The sequence below is a fragment of the Saccostrea cucullata genome, unplaced genomic scaffold (assembly GCF_032062105.1).
Source record: "Saccostrea cucullata isolate Sc308-1 unplaced genomic scaffold, CSIRO_AGI_Scuc_v1 ctg801, whole genome shotgun sequence".
In the NCBI taxonomy this organism is placed as follows: domain Eukaryota; kingdom Metazoa; phylum Mollusca; class Bivalvia; order Ostreida; family Ostreidae; genus Saccostrea; species Saccostrea cuccullata.
Genome location: NW_026920344.1, coordinates 28,673 through 49,583, shown reverse-complemented (window position 1 = coordinate 49,583; position 20,911 = coordinate 28,673). Strand labels below are relative to the sequence as shown.

The following is a 20,911-nucleotide window of genomic DNA, read 5'->3' as shown; positions in this document are numbered from 1 at the left end:
TTAAAAAGGGGGATATATGCTGACTTCAAAGCACTGAATATTTTCATAAGTAATGACGTCATATGTTAGAAATGACGTCACGAAGTTGACGTAAATTTAGAATTTCTTATTTCTACAGGAAAATGTATAAATTACATCGATATTTTGAGTAAAAGTCATATAGCGCAGGTCTGATCAGGCTCAATATTTTTATATAATGTGTAGAATGATAATATCAACTTGCGCTCTATAAATTTTAAAGCTAAAATTATAAAAAATGATATAAAATCGGACTAGTTTGTGATGTCATAAAAAACTAAAATTGTCAGTAAACTACTTTGAAACTATAATATGTTCTGTTAATTTGTATTTCTCATACAATTTATAAAATTCAGCACATTTCAAGACTTTCTCAAAATTTGACTTTTGTGGGGCAAAGATATGCAGCATACCGCATACAGTGCTTTCTGAGTTCCATGTTCAGGAATCAGTATTCACGATCTTTTTATTCTAATCAAGAGTAATGGTTGTATTGAATGTAGAAAAGCTATATTCAATATTGACTTTAGGAGAAAAAAATGGTAATTTTTTCTACAAGTTCTTTGGATTTACTGAGGATCCGTATACAAACTGCACCAATAGAATATGCTAAAGCAGTAGCATTCTTAAGTTTCTCCTTTAAAGGCAGAGATTTTTAGCACCGCCTTCAAAAATACCTGGTCTGGGTAGCCCTGTCAATCAAGTGCATGAAGATCCATCATTGTATGCTGGAACTTGATTGACATTTACTTACTGGTCTCTGTGTATACACTGCACATCTTGTATGGGACTTGTGGGGACCTTCAAATTAACTTTCGATCCTTTGATATTTACCGAACATGGTATAAAAAACTATATCACTATGAAAATTTTTAGATTGATAATATATTAATTAATTTAAAATATACTTTTAGTATTTGAAAGGATAATAAAATAATATGCATTTAAAAAAAAACTCTGGTACATAAAACTTTTTAAAAAAAAATTTCGATTTTAATTTTAATATGCTAATTATAAATGGTAAACCTTAAGTGGAAATGCTATTGATAATGTTCAGAGCAGCACTGTGTGAAGTAATTAATTTAAAAATATTTATAAATGTTCCTAATCATGGGTCACTATATTATCCTTTTTATTCACATAAGAATGTACAAGCAGTCTGTTTTAGCATGTTTCATGGTGACAATGACTTATTAAGATTAGGATGAACCTAGATATTTTTCAGTGGAATGTTCTTAACACGGCTAACTTTTCATTTAACAGATGAGATTCTGGGGATGAGTGAATAAAGTCAAATTTGGTTGTTACAGTTATTTTTTAAATTATCACATATACTAACATCTAAATAATCTGTTTTAATATTTGAATTAATAGCATGATATCACAATACTTTTTAAATGGGTAGGGGTGTTTTCAAACATAAAAAAAAAAATCAAGAAACCTTTTTACGACTAATTTAAAATTGTCTGAAAATCCCCAACACAGGTAAAATTTGACATCTGGGTATTTCACTGTGTATTAAATCACTTCCTGTGTATAGGGATTAGGAGACAGATGACCACTGGTAGACTGCTAGCCCCGAAGGCATTCAACACCTGTACAAAATAAGCCCCTCCCTCACCTGGAATTTACCACCCGGTAAAAAATCTCTGCCTTTAAGCAAAATACATGTACCTTAGCTTTTTGTCTTTGCTTCCATCATGGAGCACTGCATAAAACAAATTTTAAAATGGAAATTCAAAAGGTTTATTCATTCCTCATATTCACAAATCCCAAACAAAATTGAGATAAATGTATATTCAGCACTGAACTTCTATTGAAAAGATAGAGGTACTGTAGATAAATAAATGCTATATATATAAATATGAATCAAATGGTAGTAACATTCATCAAATCATATTGCAAAAACAAAACAGAATGCGACAATTTACAAGAGTCAGAAAATTTTACAATTTTCTTATATATTAAAATAATGGGTTTTTTTTAAAAATTAATTTAGTTGATTCTTATTCTGGAACATCAAACATCACAGACCTGGGAAATGGTTTTAGCAAATGTCACGGTACATGTAATAATGTAATAACAATATCCTAGACATGATTAAAAAATGCATGTAAAAAAATCTTTAGATCTAATTCTTAAACAAAAACACTGAAACCCTAAAGATGAAATTTTACTGTGCAAAGTTTCAAATTTTCTATGAAAGTTATAGATAATACAACATGCTGCAATATCTAGCATTGTGTGAATGCAATTGTTAAAATTCATATGAAATAAATAAATACAAAACAAACATAAAATTCATGTCTACTTGTATATCAACACTACCTCAATGTTAAAATTATTTTTATAACCCTTAATTAGAAACAGAACTAAATAATACATGTACAAGGTACAAGGTAGAAATCTATAAATACAAGTGATTCTTCCAAAGGAAATGGTGTACAGTAACAATTATGCTGTAGGATGCTTAAACATATCACAGAGAACAACTGACATGTCTTCTCTATGTTCTCTCAGCATCACACTGCTTTTAAATAAAAAATATACTTTTCCTTAAGTAGATTCGCTACAGAAGAAAAAAAATGAATGGCAGTACAGGTAACAAAATTCCATGAAAATGAAACAGGAATTGAATTATCTCCTGCCATTGAGCATTATCTCCCTTTGTATAGCTCTTCAGTCAAGGAAAGCAGTAGTAGTGTTCTTTGCACATTTAAAGACAGCATTGATGAGTTTCACAAAGCCAGTGTCTTTAGGTTTCTCAAGTCCTCTCATTACTCTTTGTTTCATCACAGATACAAACTCTTTGTTGCTTAATTGCCCATCAGCTGTAAATAAAGAGACCTGGGTTCAGTTTACAATGACATTTTCAAAGTTTAATCATTAATTTTATTGTATACATCTCTCTAAAGGGCAATTTCCTTGCCAATAAAGGCTTAATATTCCTTTTTTTTTCAATGCCATTATTTCTTCATTTACATGTATAAACTATTCATATACATGTAGTTTTAAAGAATAATTACAGTAAACCAATTTAACTTTGTATCTCTTAGAAACCAAAATTTCTTTTTAATATCAATACCTGTCAACAATTTAAAAATTCACTACTTCATCATTTTAAAAAATATTCTTTATAACTATTGTGTGTGGGTATCGATGTTATGCTGTAGTCTTGATATTCTGTTAAAATATGTAAGCTGATGCAGAGTGATATCTTTACCATTTTCATCAAACAATGTAAACACCAGCTCCACCACATGATCTGAGAGCTTGACTCCTGCCACTGTTGCTGCTACATGCTTCAATGTCTCTGTAATGTCAGAATTCAATTAAATACTAGAAATTAATTAATTTTTAATGTACTTTAATTTAAAAATCAGTTCTCTATCAATTGTTCTCCATTTATAATTTTTTGTATATCCTCCTCTTAACACTTCCGTTTGTTATGCACATTATTTTTTAGACAGAATGTCTAACAGATTTGGCACTTCCAAAATTAGGAAATGCTCTCCCCAATCCTTAGGGCTGAGTATTGGCAAGAAATTTTGTATTGTGATATATTGCGATATTTTTAACTGTATTGCGATATGTATTGCAATATTTTCGGTGTAATAAATATGCCATTTTCTCCTTATATAACTTCAATTTACATGTAGAATGTACATATTTTTGATAAGTAACGAAAGGGGAAAAGAATCAAGTTGATTTTTTAACAGTTATTTACTGAAATATGAATAGCTTCTATCTTAATGTTTTTTTCTTAATCACAATCCTTTCTGACACCTTTTCTTAATAATTAATTATAGAATTCCTGAGTCTTAGCATTTTACCAGTATATCAATATTTCAAAAATGTATTGCAATACGTTACTTTTTGTCATTGTATTGCAATTTATCGAAATATCGATATTTTTGCCCAGCCCTACCAATCCTGCTATTTATTATATATTGTTAGGGATGCTTACATGCACCTGAATACTGAAAGCAATTATATTCACTCACCCTCATCAATTGACACACCAGCTAGGTGGTAAAAACTAAGAGCTGTGTCTACATCATTAATGCTCTTTAGGAACATCCAGAAGTTCAAGTATTCATCAAAAGTAATGCCCTATAACAAATATTCAGTAAGATCATCAGCAATATGTTCAGTAAATTAATAAAATATTCAGCTGCAGCAAATGAGTCTAATTCTATTCAAAAAAGGACAAAATTTTCTTTTCTTTCTTACACTAAAAAGGTAAGGTAGGATTGAAGAACTTATATCTGAAACTACAGTTGACACAAGACATCTATCATTTAAATTAAGATCAATATATATGTATACATGTGCTCTACCTCTGTGATATAAGAGGTTCCAAAATCCACCAAAAATAGATTTGACTGATATTCCCCATAATGAACATCCAACTTTATTCAAGTCTTTATACTTTAATCCTCAATCTTATTCTGTACATGTTTAGCCAGAATTTACTCTGATGATTCTCACCTTAGGGTCCTCCTTGTACTTCTTCTTGACTCTCTTCAGCATGCGAGATTTTTTCTGGTCTGGATATCCAGCGTACGTTAGGAGAATGCGACCAAAGTCCTTCTCTGAGATCTTTCCCTTCTCCTCATAGAGTGGATCGTAACGGTCAAACTGTCAAAAAAGGTTCATAGAGCTTAGAAAGTTTTTTGACTAATTGCATATCAATTCTACATGATAATTTTTTTTTACATATCTTATTACCAAGTTCTATTAAAACGAACGTTTAATGATATTGTAAAAAATGTTCATCAAAAAAGTACCGTATAGCGGGTTTTTTTGGCGGGTGTAAAATTTGGCGTTTTGCCTGCTGAAAGGTATGCCAATAATTTTGGCGTTATTTATTTTAGCGGACACAGGGTTTCATCTCTTTGCAAATGAACACTAAGGAGACTAAGTTAACTGTTAACTGACTATTTTAGCGATTAAAATTTTAGCGGGCTGCCATCAAAACGCCAAAATAAGCCAAAATTAGCGCCCCGCTAAAATAACCCGCTATACGGTATTCCTACGCAAATTTTTTCTCATTTTGACTGATAAAAAAAAAAGGTCAAGTCTGGGAAATAAATTATTCCTGATCCCAGTTTGAAGCGAAAAAATTTCCAGTCAAATGAGATAGCTTACTTACCTCTATACGTAAGACTTCATTTTGAAGTCTCTGTTGGAATGTGAGAAATTCTTTGACAGTGAGTTTCTTTTTTCCATCAGGACCAAAAAAGTAATTGAGAAGGGCTGAGCCTACCCCTTTATTAACACTTCCTGTAACAGCATGATCCTTGTGTCGTTTGCCAATACTGGTTTGGTTTCTTATGATATCGTTGACCTATACAAAATGAATACATTAGAAGAATTTAAGCATTTGATTATCACTTGACATACATGAGATGGTTAAAAAAATTATGAATTTGATTATTAGTTTGTGCCTAAGAGAAATGATCCTATTAAAAAAATGTTAATCATTTTCATCACTCATGATTAGTAAGAGTTATCTCTCTTATCAGGGGGTAACTGAACCTTAATGATAAATAATGGAATGTGGTCAAACTTTAACCTGTTTCTGATATTACATGTATTTTCCCCCTTTAATTACAGTGCTAGTACAGACATCTGAATGTTAGTACAACTAACTTTTTCGAACTCTTCAATGTCCACTTCACCATCTCCATTGAAGTCAAACATTTTAAATGCAATCTGAAAATTCCTGGGTGGTGCTGAAATATAAAAGAAAAAGTTGATTTAATACATTCACATCTTAATAAAACATAATCTTTTTTTGCAAGCAAAAAAATCAGATTACATTTAATTACATGTATTACTGTTTTTCTTTTTCAGATGGCCATAGATTTAAAAATGTTTTGCCCTCACTTATTTCCACTTTGTCTCTTTTCATAACAATATCCAAAGATAACAGTCAGGAGAAATATGTAATTCACTTACTAGAGAGAACAGTAGGGAGAAATATGCCATTCACTTACAAGAGAGAACAGTCAAGAGAAATGTGTAATCCACTTATTAGAAAGATATATAATCCACTTACTAGAGAGAACGGTTAGAAGAAATATGTAATCAGAGAAGGAAATGAGGCCACTCTCCCCCATCTGATAGAAAATGCTGTCCTCTCCTAGGTTCCATTCCACTTTGCTGTGCTGAAATAGTGCAGAAACAAAAACGCAATGACATGAAATTCAAAAAATGGGCCCATATAATTATATGATTAAATTTAAGATTTATCTTTTACATATGGATGTAATTATATGGGAAGGATTTCCGGAGTTAAATTTGACATTCATTTTAACTTATAATTATATGATCTCTTCATATCATGTAGTCTAACTAGGATGATCTAACGTACATTTTATTTTATTAATATGAAAGCAAGCTGTGCTGTAATTTTTTTTAATGTTCTATGCAAAATTACAGTTTTTAGATAATGAATATTATAAAATAACTGAATACATTAGGTACAACAGAGTTACACTACATGTATTAATAGAGAATAATGTAAAAAAAAAAAAATTAAATAGTTATGTAGGTACATTTATATAATATCCATTTACATTAAAAAAAAATTCTGTCATGCATTAAACACACACATATTTTGCAAATATATCTCATATGCAGGCTTATCAAAGGTGAATTTCTTTGTGGAAACAAAATACATGCCTGCTGTACACATTATTCGTGACTTTAAATCGTGTTGAGGTCATTCCACAATAATTGTGTATTTGAAAGAACCAACCTTTCGAAAGTGAACACAGAAAGGTAGGAATGAAAACAAATTGTGCACATGATGGCAATGGGACTTATCGGTCTTCGCAAAAAAAAAAAAAAAAGGTATATTTAACTTTAATATATTGTTCTTGCATGTTTCATGCAGGTAACTTAAGTTCAAATGTCAGGCAAAGCATTTTGCATGGCAGCAATCCACGTTTACCTCTGATTGTAAGCACTAAAAAATTCTTCATTTCTAAGTTCATTTTCTTTAAAATATCAAGACATATAGTAGTGTGAAAAGTATCAGGATCTCAAATCCAGGTACGAAAATAAAAAATGTAAGTAATCTTTCATCACAAAAGTCGGTTAATTGGCATATACCAGAATCGTGTATACATTTTGTACTTAGCACACATCACTTCAAAACAGTGGTATTAATTACTACAAATATACGCAACACCTCCATATTAAAGAAAATACTTTTAAGACATCATACCTTCCTAATGATAAAAGTTGAATTCAATACTAGTATGCCACTTTGCTTGCAATTTTGTACTTTATGTTTCTCAACTACTTTACACTAGAACTGAGTAATACATGTATAACATAAAACAGGTTCACAGATGTTAATACAGTAAAACTCAGTTTTAAAAGTCTTTGGGACCTATGAAATTACTTTGCTATAGCTGTAATTCGTTATATCCATAAAAGGAATTTGTTAAATTTATAAAGCTGAAGATCCAAGTTAACTTCGCTATATTAGTGAATTTGCAATATATCCGTGTTTATACTAAATGAGTTTTGCTGTACCTTAATCAAAGGACCACAGGCATAAGCACTGCATTTCCACCGGATTTCAACTATACAGCTTTTTTATGGGGCAAAATGTAATAGTTAGAAACTTAACATGATGGGTGGAGGGGAAAATGAAAAGATGGACTTTTGGATCTCTTATGAAAAACAGTAAATTGTGTTGAAGAAGTTGAATGCCATGTTATTTTGGGGGGGAAATGAAAAGATGGAACCTTTTCTGCTTTCCTAAAAATCCCATTAAATTGTGTAAAAAAAAAATCAAATGCCATGTTATTTTTCTGTGACGAGAGGGTGAAAAAAAGACAAATTTCAAACTGTAAAAATAAATATACTTCATCAATATTTTTCTCCTGAAAGAAAAATTAACACCCTTTAAACCTTGGTCACAATGCTGAATAAAAAAATTGGGATTTTCATTAGATATTTGTATTGAAATACATCCTATACTCCAAGACAAGAATATAATAATATACAATTTTAAGTATATACAGTGTTACACACAAAGATATGTACAGCTACACTCTGTATGGGCATTCTGAGCTAAGGCAGGCTCGCTCAACTGAGTACACATGAGTTCATTCTACAGCAAGCCTTGCACAACTCACCACTTTAAGCGGACACAGCCTGGGTACACTTAAGATTGTTTTCTTCTGTTGAATACGATCGGAGAAGGGTCAGAATATGATAGGCGACATGGAGTATGATATGAAAGATGCTTGATATATATATAGAGTGACAAAATGGCATTCAAATACAAAATGCATGTTATGGGATTCTAACTGTTAAATGACCTAAAGACAACAAAACAACATTAGTGTCTGAATGAAGGAGATTCCAACTGCTCCGTTCCTTTAGAGATTCAAGTTAATTTGAAAAATAGTTGTAAACACTATGCACCCAGTAAATAATAAGAAGAAAAAACTTAAATGAATCAAAACTACCTCTATCTCTCTGAAAATTGTTCTATATTTAGAGAGTACATGTAGTTTCAAGTATTATCAAAACCTTTCAAGAGCTCCTGACTGAACACACACTTCCCCCCTCCCTCCATATTTAAGTGAACAATGACACACATGATTCAATGAAAAAAAAAACTTTCAAATGACACTTGACACAAATGTTTCATTTTTTAAGAATGACTATGACCTTGACCTTAACATTACAAAAGAAAAAACTTTCAATTTGCGCATCCATATATGTATAACAGTGTAGAAATTTGTTAAAATTTTTATTATGAAGTTTTAATTCTCAAAGTTAAAAACTTTGGTCAAAACTACTTAGTTTTTCCTCATGGATGAATGTATTTCGTTCAACTGATTACATAGGTATTCTGAAAGTACAGTTCCTTCTAACAATAGAGACACATAAACGATTTTCTGTCCATTCTCAATATACATGATAAATGCCCTAATGCTTCATATCAGCTTGATTAAAAGAATGTGTGCATTAAAGCTCAAATTAACTATATATGCAAGAAATACAAAAATTCCTTTTTCGACATTTACATATTATATTGTATCAGCACCAAATAAAAATTCTTGAAGTAATTAATAATTAAAGCAAAAATATACATCAGCACATTTATAGTTTTGTAAAACAGCCTTGTGATTGAAATTTGAACGGCAAAGCATCAAATATTTATTAGTACAGATCACAGTTAGTATAAAAACACAGGGCAGATGTTTCCACTGTACAGTAGATATTTTGTTATTTTTATATGTAAAGAATTATTAAAGTATTTCAAAGACTTACTGGTATATCAAGATTTTCTCAGATACAGGGTTATACATTTTTTTAAGGATATGCTAACTCAGAACAAATCTACCTAAAATGTTTAATGAATTTAAAGGTAGTAGTGTTTTCATATTACATCGTAGTCGCTAAATTATCAGGTAATTTTGTATATAAGGGAGCACTGAATTAAAACCTCAGTACTGTACTGTATGTAATACCCCAATGAAATAGAACAGGAAAATAGAAGAGCCAACACCAGAAAAGAGTTTATTATAGAATTTACAAGGTGTCAAAGTTTAGAGAGTAAATTGCATTGTGTATAAAAAAGATAGATGATGGTGTACAAATAAAACTTTATAATGTGTATATAGGACTACACTGCATTCATAGTTAACCAAAAAACAAATTTTTTTTTCATCTAAAATGTACGTATATATTTTCTGCTATTCTCTAGAGTAAGCTACAAACATCTGCCCTTTCCTTAATTATTATTGTCAATATGCAAAAAAAAAAAAAAAGAATAGAGAAATATTTGAAGCAACTCACCAAGATTTGCTTAAAATCTTCCGACTTAGCCAAGACAGATAGAACATATACTTAGTACATTACTTAGCTAATTTGAAAAAGTAAAATTATTATTCACAAAATCCCATGCAATTAATCAAGAATATTTCATATGACAGTTTTTTTTTTTAAAGCCAAATGATTCAATTCCAACAAAGTAGCTTTTGCTTCGTAGCCTGATCAATCTAAATTTGGATTTTTAAAATCTTACTTGCTAAATATAAAGCAACATAGCAACAAGACGTGACACAATCTATCAGTGCATGTATGTTTAAACTTACAAAGGCAAAAATCATACTTGCTGTAACTAAAACACATTAGCATTGGGCAATGTCTGCCAGTAAAATCCATTGGCTGTCAAAAATTCAAATTCTAGCCTCTTCAAAGTACATGTATATATTTTTTAAACATATATTTAGCTGAATGTAATGGAAGGAGTTCGTTCTATTTTTTTTCTTCCAATGTCAACCAGACTCTGTGATATGGTAAATACGGCACTATAGTCGATACATTCTCAAGTCCATTATTTATCAATTTCATGTAATCAATGATCTTGAAAATTAAAAAGAATAAATATCAATAATTTTCTACATGGGTTACAATAACTTTATGGTCAGTTTCATCAATATATGTTGTATTGGCATCTAGGTATAGTTTTCTACTATTAATCTGATGGTTTAAATGATCTATTAGGTCAAGCTTTGGCACAACTAGCGACAACAGAGCCTATTTTATTCACTCTGACAGAGAGGATACCCTACTGGCATACAGGACTGAAACATAATCATGCCCACGTCACAATTACACAACTACAGAACCACAAAGAATATAAGACCTATAGTTGCCTTATCATTTATATGTTTAGCACATCATTTATTGTATTGTAATGGGAAAAATATTTTTTAAATAATTCATTTCTCAGAATGAAACGTTTTTTGAATCCACATTATGGTTTTGCTTTTTGATTTAAGCTTGAGAGGATTTTCATTTGTATCAGTATATCAAAATATGCTGAATTAGTTGATAAAAAAAATCTATAGTTTTGAGAGCACATTTACAAGTGTTTTTTTTTTTTTTAATAATCTTTTTTTAATTTGGAACTATTAATATGTGGATAATATGTATATATGTAAATGTACACATAAGTACTGTGTTTATGTGTTAGAGGGTTCTTAATAAGGAATAAAAAGCTAAATAATAAATTTACTGCCATAAGAAAGAAAAAACAGTGTTAACATGGTTAAAGTCCTAGTGTTTACTAGAATAACAATTTTTGTGACTAGAATTCTGCCAATTTCAATAATCTGGTGAAAATGTGAAAATTAGAGTAGATTACAATATTCTGGTCTTTAACAACCCAACAAAAACATTAAAGTATGTCTTACCTGTGGATCAAACTTGATAAATCTGTCCAAATCCAGCCCTACAAAATGCAAGAAAATCAGATTTAATTCTAACCACAGCATTCTTGTTACATTTCTTGAGGGCTAATAAATGGAATGTTCCTAATCATATGGGCCAGGGTGCAAGTAACACAAAAGTTTTGTTTTGAAAACACATAACCATAAAAAATCCTTTGGGAAATAGATCCTGTTTTTATAATTACAAATACCACGTGTTTACCTACCCAAGTGTAATGTTTGGTAAAATAGGTTAACATTTGGGTAATTTTTTTTTCATTGGTTCAGAAAAAATGTTGGTCGGTAAAAAATTGTATAAAAATAGGGCTGTGCTGCCAGTGCTCTAATTTTAAAGGATTTACCCTCAGGCTGCTTCATCCCTGGGGTGATGGAGCGAACAAAATCCTCGGGAGTCATGTATATTTCCCAGCCTCTGTCTTCCCCATGGTGTACTTTCAGAGTGGCAAAATAACGGAAAATCTTATCAGGGGTGGAGTAGGCCCGGATTCTATTCTCATATTCTATAATCTGTAATAAATAACTTCTTGTTAACATCACAATTTCATATATAGGCTAGCAAAGTTTATGTAGAACAGAAGATTGTATGCATGTATATACTAAAAAAAATAATACAGTAAAAACTTGTTTAGTGAACGTACATGTACATATAGCAATTTACAGATATAACAGTCTTTTTGAGTTGTATTTCTTATGAATCCCCAGTAAAATTTTACAGATATGACAAATTTCAAATATTGACTCTTGAGTATCTTATATATTTTCCCAACTATGGCAAATTAATCGCTCAGCATTGAGATCAGGTGCTTGTTGTTTGTGTGGGAGTATGCAGTCTATCTTAGCCTAGGTGAGCATATCTGACCAACATTAAGACTCTGCAGTTGTTTATTCTATTCCTAATTTATCCAGGTGCTAATGAATGTGTTTCAACCTGCACATATTCCAAGAGTATACAATTCTTACAGTTATGTAATAGCCATTATCTGGTTCTGATTCTGGGCGAATGACTCAGTTTATCTCTGTATAAGCTGCATGAACCCTCGAGGCAATTTACTGTCGAATGTTATTACTAGTAGGTGTATTGAGAATAAATGTGGATCTTTCACTTACCTACTGTTGTGTTTGGATAATGAAACTGACATATTGAAATTATTTTGTAAGGATTAATCATTTATATCTAAAACTTTGGAAATTTAAGTTAACTTTTGACATTAAACTTCTTATATATATTTGTAGTTTTATTGGCAAAAAAAGCTAATTCACTATGTATATTTAAACGGATTTGAACTATATTCGGTATATTCATTATTTTCCCCATAAAAGTTTTTGAAAACTTCCAAATGTGCTGAATTTTATTATAAATTAACAGAAAATTTTAGTAAAGTGTTTCACAATTTTTGTTTATGACGTCAAATTTCTGAATTTATATCCTTTTTTCTTGCAAATTTTCAACAATTTTAGAAAATTAAAACCAAGTTTGTTCGCAATATTGACATATTTTTGATATTATCATTCTACACATTATATCAAATTTTAACACACATGTGGAATTAACTCAAAATATACAGTAAATTTTCTTAAAATTCATCAAAAACTGAAATTTACGTTGTTTGTGAAATTTTCAAAATATTCAGTGCTTTTTCTATAATACCGTTACTTTTAATTAAATATATCTCCAAATTTTTTGGGGGGCAAATATCTTATTACCGTAAAGTTAAGCACTTAGCAAAGTGAATTTGAATCAGGACCAGTTGTACGTCACTCTTTAAGTCTTAAGTTTTAACTGTAATCCTGTCGGTAGACAAGAAACTATAAGCTCACTTGAGCTTATAGCTCAGATGCTTATAGCTCAGATGAGTTATAAACTTTCTCACTCTTTTTTCCCTGAAGCCGATCTTCTTCTTCTTGACCTCTTCCTCCCCCTCCCCTTCTTCTTGGTGTCCAACTGCCTCAGGTTCTGCTGCTTCCACACTAAAAAAATAATTTTCCTATTGACAATGCTTATCTTGGAGGTATTTTCATTTTTAGGTGTCTCAGGAAAACCACTATATCATCTGAAGGTGTAATTAATACTACAATCTTTTAAAATTTATCCCTATTAGTGATCAGTTTCTGTTACAAGACACCCAATAGTGCTCTGACATCTGCGCAAATGAAACCATTTACAATCTTAAGGAACCGTATAGCAGGTTTTCTTGGCGGATGTAAATTTGGCCTTTTGCCTGCTCAAATGTATACCAATACTTTTGGCATATTTTATTTTAGCAGACACACAGAGTTTCAGGTCTTTGCAGATGAACACTAAGAAGAGTTCTGAATATTTTAGCAATTAAAATTACCAGGCTACCATCAAAATGCCAAAAGAACTGCGAACGATTCCACCTCCAAGTGAATTTTCAAAAGTTGTGTTTTTAATATATTTTATAAATAATTATATGGATTTTCATAAAACATTACTTATTTGGAAAAACAAAGAGAGATAACTTTAAAATTTTGGTAAAACTTGTGTTTTTCACTATGGAAATCAACGGAAAACGGAAAATATTTTTGAACTCCAACAAAAATTCCTTTTTACAGGTAATATGGAATGTTATTTCACAAATTTATACCCAAGCTTTTTGTGTGACACGGGGGGGAACATATGTTTATTGACAAAAAACGATAAAAGTGCTTATTTTCCGTCAATTTTAAAGCGATATACAACTGAAACATTATACTTTATTGAAATATATATGTTTTATTTATTTGCCTTAAACATAAGAAAAGATATAAGGAACATTTAATCATATCCAAGACTATTTCAAAATATGGGGTAAAACAAATTTCAAGGGAAAATATAAATCTGTACCTCCCTTTTTTCAAGAGCTGGAATTATGGATAATTTACTGTTTAGCTCTTAAGTATCAATTACCATAACTGTTCCATGTATTAAACAAAGATTTTATGGCCAAATTGCTATTCATATGGAATTAAATGGTTCCAAAAAAATAAGAGAGTTAGCGTGCGTATTTCTTAGTACCCCGCTAAAATAACTGTTGAACAAACTTCTGTACACGTGTACTCATATACAGACGTCACATATACCAATGAAGGGCTTCAAATTTTGACCTTTACTTTGGCGCTTAGGGCAGTGAGCATCTTTATCATGCCAACGCCTGCAGTGACACAGGACCTCAGTTTTTAAGGCCTCATCCAAAGGACCCACAACTTTCACTTTGAAGTGCCAAGTGCATGGGGAAGGAATAGTTGCTACCCATTTTTTATCAACTTAGGTCAGTCATGGCTAATTCGAACTCACGACCTTTCAGTCAAAAAGCGAGTGCTATATAGATATGACTGTATCTGAAATCCTTAATTCGTTTCTCTGCAAGCTCAATAAGTGTCTTGAAAACTTTAAAATCCCTATTAAATTATACATACCTTTTCCTCTTTGGTTTAAAAAAAGAAAAGCCACCATAAAATCTAAGAAAAAAAAAAAGAAAAAAAAAGAAATTAAATATCAAAATTTATAACATGTACAGTACAAGCCGTTTATTATAATAGCTTATTTGTCAGGCCAAAACTTTATAATAACCGACTATGATTATAACCATAGACAGCTGAAATTCATCTCCGAGGTCTGACATGAACATGACTTGATCAAAACATGCCTGCCGTTTTTACACTATATTAAATAAGTATTATAGTATTAATAATTTCATATTTTTAGGTTTATTTTGAAAAACAAGTTAGCTAACATATCATTTTACTTTTTTTACTTACTGTTTCAACATTTTGTATAAATAAATTCACTTTCCTAAAGCTTAATAATCTCCGAATTCTTCTAGATGTCTTGGCATCCATCTTGTTAACTTTCATTTTGATCTACTTTCGTTTTTAGGTTCTATGATCAATTCAATCTATTAATAATTCGTTTGTTTTTTTTACATTGCAGTTTTAATGAAACACAAAACAAAAAGAGAAAATATCTATAAACAGTATATAAAAACGTACAAACGAAAAAAACATTTAGTTACAAAAATGTTAGTTCAACATTTCAGCATAACACAACTAGCTTACCAACTACACAATATTTACGGTATCAAAATTATGTTACAACATAACATAACATGAATTAAAATTGTTTAATTCTTTCTCATTCTTTTTCAACCTTCAAGGTATTAAGTGTCATGGAAAATTCATCTAAAACACAAGCCCAATTATTTTCTTCCTTGCACCCAAGCGCTAATTACACTTAATGGTGCCGTTTAATTGAAATTAAATTAATTGATACACTGATCTTAATCAAAGCCGCTTGGACAGGCTGGTTAAAAAGTTAATTTCACATCACTTCTGAATAAATTGGACAATTTATAAATTTAATTAATTATGACCATTGATCAGGCAACAAGCGTAAGCTAGCTTGGGTAAATTGACACTTAATTAAGATTCAACACATTTTGGTAAAACACATTTATTATCAAAGTAAAATTAAACAATTAAACAATTAAACAAAAGAAGAAAATAAGATTGCAGATGGCTTCCTGTTGTTGTGTAATGTACTTTGTGAAATAAACAAACTTCCAGTTGGTTTCTTTGCCAGCCCAATAAGTGTCAAAACATTGTGTATAGAATCCCAGTGCATGGGCCACAGGTGTTGACAGGTGTTATCTTTTGTTTTGTTAATTGTTTGAAAAAGGTGTGAAAAAAATATTACGCCACCATAAAATTTTTACTTGATAAAAAAAAATTAACATTGAATTATTAAGAAATGGTTTTGTGTTTTAAATATCTATGATAAAAAACGGCCTATATCAAAATTTATAACATGTATTAAATCTACATACATATACATAAATTACTCACTGGATGAATATGTAACTTTTAAAATTTCTGCTTTATATCTGCATGTTGATATCTTTATAAAATTGTTTCTAAAATATGCATAAAAATAATTTTTTCTTTAAAGTTTTAACTCAAAAGCTGTAGTACAACATGTACAATAGGGACATCTCAAACAAGCAAAAGCCAATACAAAACAGTGTGTACATACCCTACAAAAGTACCAAGAATGATAAGGCCCATTGAGAAAAGGTAAATTGTGGTCCTTCTGGAAAACCGTTGTCTGGGGGATAAACCGCTGTAAGAATCCCCTCTCCTTATCAGCAGCAGGGATGTGGTTCTGTAAAACCTGACCGGTTGTAAGCTCACAATGGACAATGGTGGACAACCACTGCTAACCAAATGTGTCACATTGTCTCTGCACAGGCCTCCTCTCAGTTCTTTGGAAGGCAGGCCAACAAATAGTCTGCTTTTTCCTACAGTAACTGGAAGCCTAGCGGCCCTCCACATCTTTTATTGTTGTGAAGAATCTACAAATAAAATTAACATGTAGAAGCACTTACAGGGGAAACTTTTACTGAAATCTGCACATTTGTGATTTGTCTAGCAAAATTCCTTCCCTCCCTCAATTCCATGCAAAAATTGAGGACAAAATACATGTATGTGTCATCAAGATTTGTTTCTTAAATAGAGGTAATGGAAAAAAACAAATGTGCCTTCACTTTGCAAGAATTTTTAATGCCTTCCACTTTGTAGACTCCATAATACTGTATTAATAATATTATGAAATACATATGTAATTTTGTATATTTCTTTCCTCTTCCTTTTTTCATACAGATTTTAGCACCTGTGTAAAACCTATTGATCATTGTTTATAAACTAATGTTATACTTTTATGGCAATATGTGTAATGTGTACACTAATAAAGATACTACACTGTACTACATATAAGTTGTACTTCTACTGTATAGCCAATTATTTTGGCGGGGATATAATTTTGGCCTATTTTGGCGATTTATAAAAATTTACCAATATAAAAACTGATAAATTTGAAGTCTACACGCCTTGCATTTGCAAACTTCCCCATTTTGGGATGATGGTAATGGCAGATCACGGGTAAATAAGTCAACAAACAGTTATAAATATAGATATATCCATACTATTGACATTATTTTGAATAAACAAAAATATTTACCTTTTTTTTTTTTTAAATCATTCAAAAACATAATTGCCAAACTTTTAAACTTAGTTAGTATATTTTCTAAATCGGAATTAAGTACTAGTTTAATTAATATTTTGGCATGTAGGCAGTGTTTACCCTAAGAACCGACTAAAGGCCATGTTGATTGCTTCAATTGACAAAAATGCCTCTTTGAAATAAAAATTTGTTGCAAGGTCCATAGAGATTCTGTTCATAAACCTTATTCCTTAGCCTGTTACAGATGATCTCTAACCCTTTACTTTGAAATAAAGGAAAAACTCTGTGCAGAGAAATATTTAGTCTAGACTTTGTCTTGTACAGTTCGATGTTAAGAGGAGGATCAACATTTCAACTGTAAACTGTGTGTAGAACTGTGCTCGCCATAGACAGAATTTTCGATCATTAAAATGATATTGTCCTATGGACCTGGTTTAATAGAATATGAATATATATGAATAGAATTTGTTCCATGTATTGCTAATTAGGGCTGGGACGATATATCGAGATATCGATATATCATGATATATGTGATGACGATACACATATCGATACATTTGAAAAAATATCAAAAAAATCTGACGTCTGTTCTTCTTTGTTTATTTAAAATTTGGGGTTCAATATATAAAATAAATAAGTTAGATATTAATATAGAAATGATATAGAAATGAAATAAACAAGAGATGTTTGTAAAACACTTATGCCCCCCTCCCCCACAAATTGGAATTTTTCTAAGTCCAAAAGGGCATATTTCTGTCAAAAATGGTGTGATCATACCCAAAACAAAGCTTGACCAAGATATTCATCTGACTAATCTGTATACTAAATTCCATTTCAATATGTGCAACCTCTCCAAAGAAAATGAATGGAAACTGCAAATAATTGGAATTTTTCTAAGTCCAAGGGGCATAACTCTGTCAATTATGGTGCGATCGTACCCAAAACAGAACTTGACCTAGATATTCATCTGACTAATCTGTATACTAAATTCAATTTCAATATGTGCAACCTCTCCAAAGAAAATGAGCGGAAACTACAAATAATTGGAATTTTTCTGAGTCCAAGGGGCATAACTCTGTAATTTATGGTGCGACCTAACCCAAAACAGAACTTGACCTAGATATTCATCTGACTAATCTGTATACTGAATTCCATTTCAATATGTGCAACCTCTCCAAAGAAAATGAACGGAAACTGCAAATAATTGGAATTTTTCCAAGTCCAAGGGGCATAACTCTGTCAATTATGGTGCGATCGTACCCAAAACAGAACTTGACCTAGATATTCATGTGATATACCTATATTCCAAATTTCATTTCAGTATGTGCAACGGTTATGAAGAAAATGAACGGAAACTAAATGGACCGACAGACCGACCGACCGACAGACAGCAGCAAAGCAATATGCTGTCCCTTCTTCGAAGGGGGGCATAATAATAATTAACACCACTTGCATAAAATATTTTTGTTTTACAACATGTAAACAGCGATTTTGAATAAATTATTCTCATTTGCAATGAAATAATTTGTTTATTTCAATGCAAAAAAAGATTTTATAAGCAATTAAACATATCGTGATACATATCGTATCGTGGCTCAAATATTGTGATACGTATCGATATAAAAAAAGTTGCATCATCCCAGCCCTATTGCTAATGTAGCAAAACAAACACTAGCGATAATTGAACTCAATGCATTTACTATAAACAATCCAGAGAGTTCTTTATGTAAACACGGCAGGTAAATTTGAAGCGAGAAAACTGTTGAGAAAATCACTTGAACTTTTGTCTATATATGGATTATTTTTGGGCATAAAATGCATACATATACAAACTCAAAAACTTGAAAAAAGGTTTGTTTTGATTAATTTTGTTGTTCTTTTCAGCTCAACTTCTTTTGTATTCTTCAAAATCATTTCAGAGTGGATCCACTCCGATTTGCTACATTGCAAGTATAAGGGATAATTCTAACTGTCACAGTATGGTGAGGGCTTGTCTCAAAACACATTTAGATTATTCTAACTCTAAGTAACTATGCTTGCCCCAATGTTCACACCGTAAAACATATTATAGCACCCCTCGTGTAGCAAGCTCAATAGACGTGGATGAACAGAGGAAATTCGAGTTGAAATCTGCACATTGTTCCACGAAATTATTATCGTACCACGTAAGGGCGAAACGATTACACGTGTAAACGGCGACGTTTCGATTATATGCTCTAAATGTTTACAGATTGAGTAAACGTTTACACAAAGGTCATTATCAAAGTAGATCAGATATAAAGTTTAACACAAACAAATTTTTTATTTCATAATTTACAAAAGATACAACATCTTTGACCATTTGATAAGCAACAATCTATGCCATAAACAGATTGAATAAAAATGTCTAAATTCTGATGCGGTTTAACATATTTAATTCCGATTTCCGAGTTGCGAATACTAGTGATGTTTTATGACAATTGAAATATAAAACTTGATATATTTTGATTAAATAAATATAATACTTCTTTCACAAGTCTTTGAAAATTGTTTCGATACAGTCAGCAGGTCTTGTTATACTTAATTCGAGATTAAAAGATCCATCTTTACAATTCTTTTTCTACATCCAGTATGTAGCCAAACAAACCAATGCAATTGGGTGACAATGTAGAAAGTGTATAAGTTCAATGCGCCTCAAATTCTTTCGTCATAATGACCAACAATGAAATTGTAATAACAACTGATACTTATTTTAAAGTGAAAGAATTGATCATTGAATTCGAGTTTCATGAGCAAGTAGCTATAAAAATCAAAAATAAAATATCTCACGTTTAAACGGTACCGTTTCATTTACTGCTATCCGTTTAAACGTTTACAAAATTCAGTAAACGTTTCAGCCTTAGTACCACGTGAAAAAATTCCAAACTCCCAATAATGCATAGCAACATGGTGGCTAAAACACAGCACCAACTTACTTGAAAAAAATTACAAACAACAATTTAATGCAATTTCCATGCCACAAAACTGTCGTTTGCATCCTAAGGATCAAGACTTTTTATTTGACGTCATACTTTCGTCACTTAAAAGGCTCGGGTAATTCCGATTTTGTCAGAAACTTCTGAGAAGTTTGGAATCTCGATCCCGATGCCTGGGAAGTGATTTCTTTTGATTGTTATGTTTTCTTCTCTCTTTTTTTAATGAACTGAGGACATGCAGTGCAAGTAAAATCTGTGTATTCAGGTTTTGAGAGTAAATAACTGCGCTCGCCCAAACGGTCACACCGTAAAACATATTATGACAAATGATAAAACTCATATTAATATGGACTTTTTGGACTAATAGTCCGTTTGGATCACAATATCCTGTATGGGAGATTGGTCCCAACCTGTCAAATGCAAACCTGGCTAGGTGGGATATTTGGCAATCGTATATACTTTAAAAATACATTTTTCGTTCATCAAAGCATTATCTGCATTTTTAAGAATCGATTAACATTAAAATTTAACCTGTTTACTGCATGGAAAATTATGTCTATTTTCCCAAAAGCAGTTTTTCTCTGGACAGTAGCCCAACAGATTTTCCTCCAGTATTTGGTGTTGTTCGTCAATGTCAAACTAAAGCTTGA

The 20,911-nt window shown here is 31.2% G+C and overlaps 1 protein-coding gene across 3 annotated transcripts; it reads right to left on the bottom strand.

Annotated features, from left to right (window-relative positions):
• Positions 1-1,748: 1,748 nt before the first annotated feature.
• Positions 1,749-20,907, bottom strand: LOC134247335 (calcium uptake protein 1, mitochondrial-like). Of its 3 annotated transcripts, none has more exons than XM_062729718.1 (14): positions 20,793-20,907; positions 16,321-16,639; positions 14,709-14,750; positions 13,163-13,259; positions 11,633-11,798; positions 11,256-11,293; positions 9,853-9,876; positions 6,083-6,191; positions 5,674-5,756; positions 5,174-5,368; positions 4,510-4,659; positions 4,023-4,131; positions 3,242-3,331; positions 1,749-2,849 (listed from the first exon to the last, which is right to left on the bottom strand). In XM_062729718.1, exons 2-14 carry the CDS (start codon positions 16,617-16,619, stop codon positions 2,698-2,700), a joined length of 1,554 nt encoding a protein of 517 aa, XP_062585702.1. In that variant the 5' UTR covers positions 16,620-16,639; positions 20,793-20,907; the 3' UTR covers positions 1,749-2,697. The 3 variants fall into 3 exon arrangements, with proteins under 3 accessions (XP_062585702.1, XP_062585695.1, XP_062585708.1); XM_062729711.1 differs by lacking the exon at positions 9,853-9,876 and adding an exon at positions 8,178-8,222; XM_062729724.1 differs by lacking the exon at positions 9,853-9,876.
• Between the last annotated feature and the right edge of the window lie 4 nt (positions 20,908-20,911).

Coding starts and splice junctions, on each gene's coding strand:
- LOC134247335 (XM_062729711.1), bottom strand. CDS start 16,619: ATGTGGAGGGCCGCTAGGCTTCCAGTTACTGTAGGAAAAAGCAGACTA. Junction 13,260..14,708: donor TTTAAACCAAAGAGGAAAAG/GTATGTATAATT, acceptor TTATTTTTTTAG/TGTGGAAGCAGCAGAACCTG. Junction 4,132..4,509: donor AGTACAAGGAGGACCCTAAG/GTGAGAATCATC, acceptor TATTTGTTATAG/GGCATTACTTTTGATGAATA.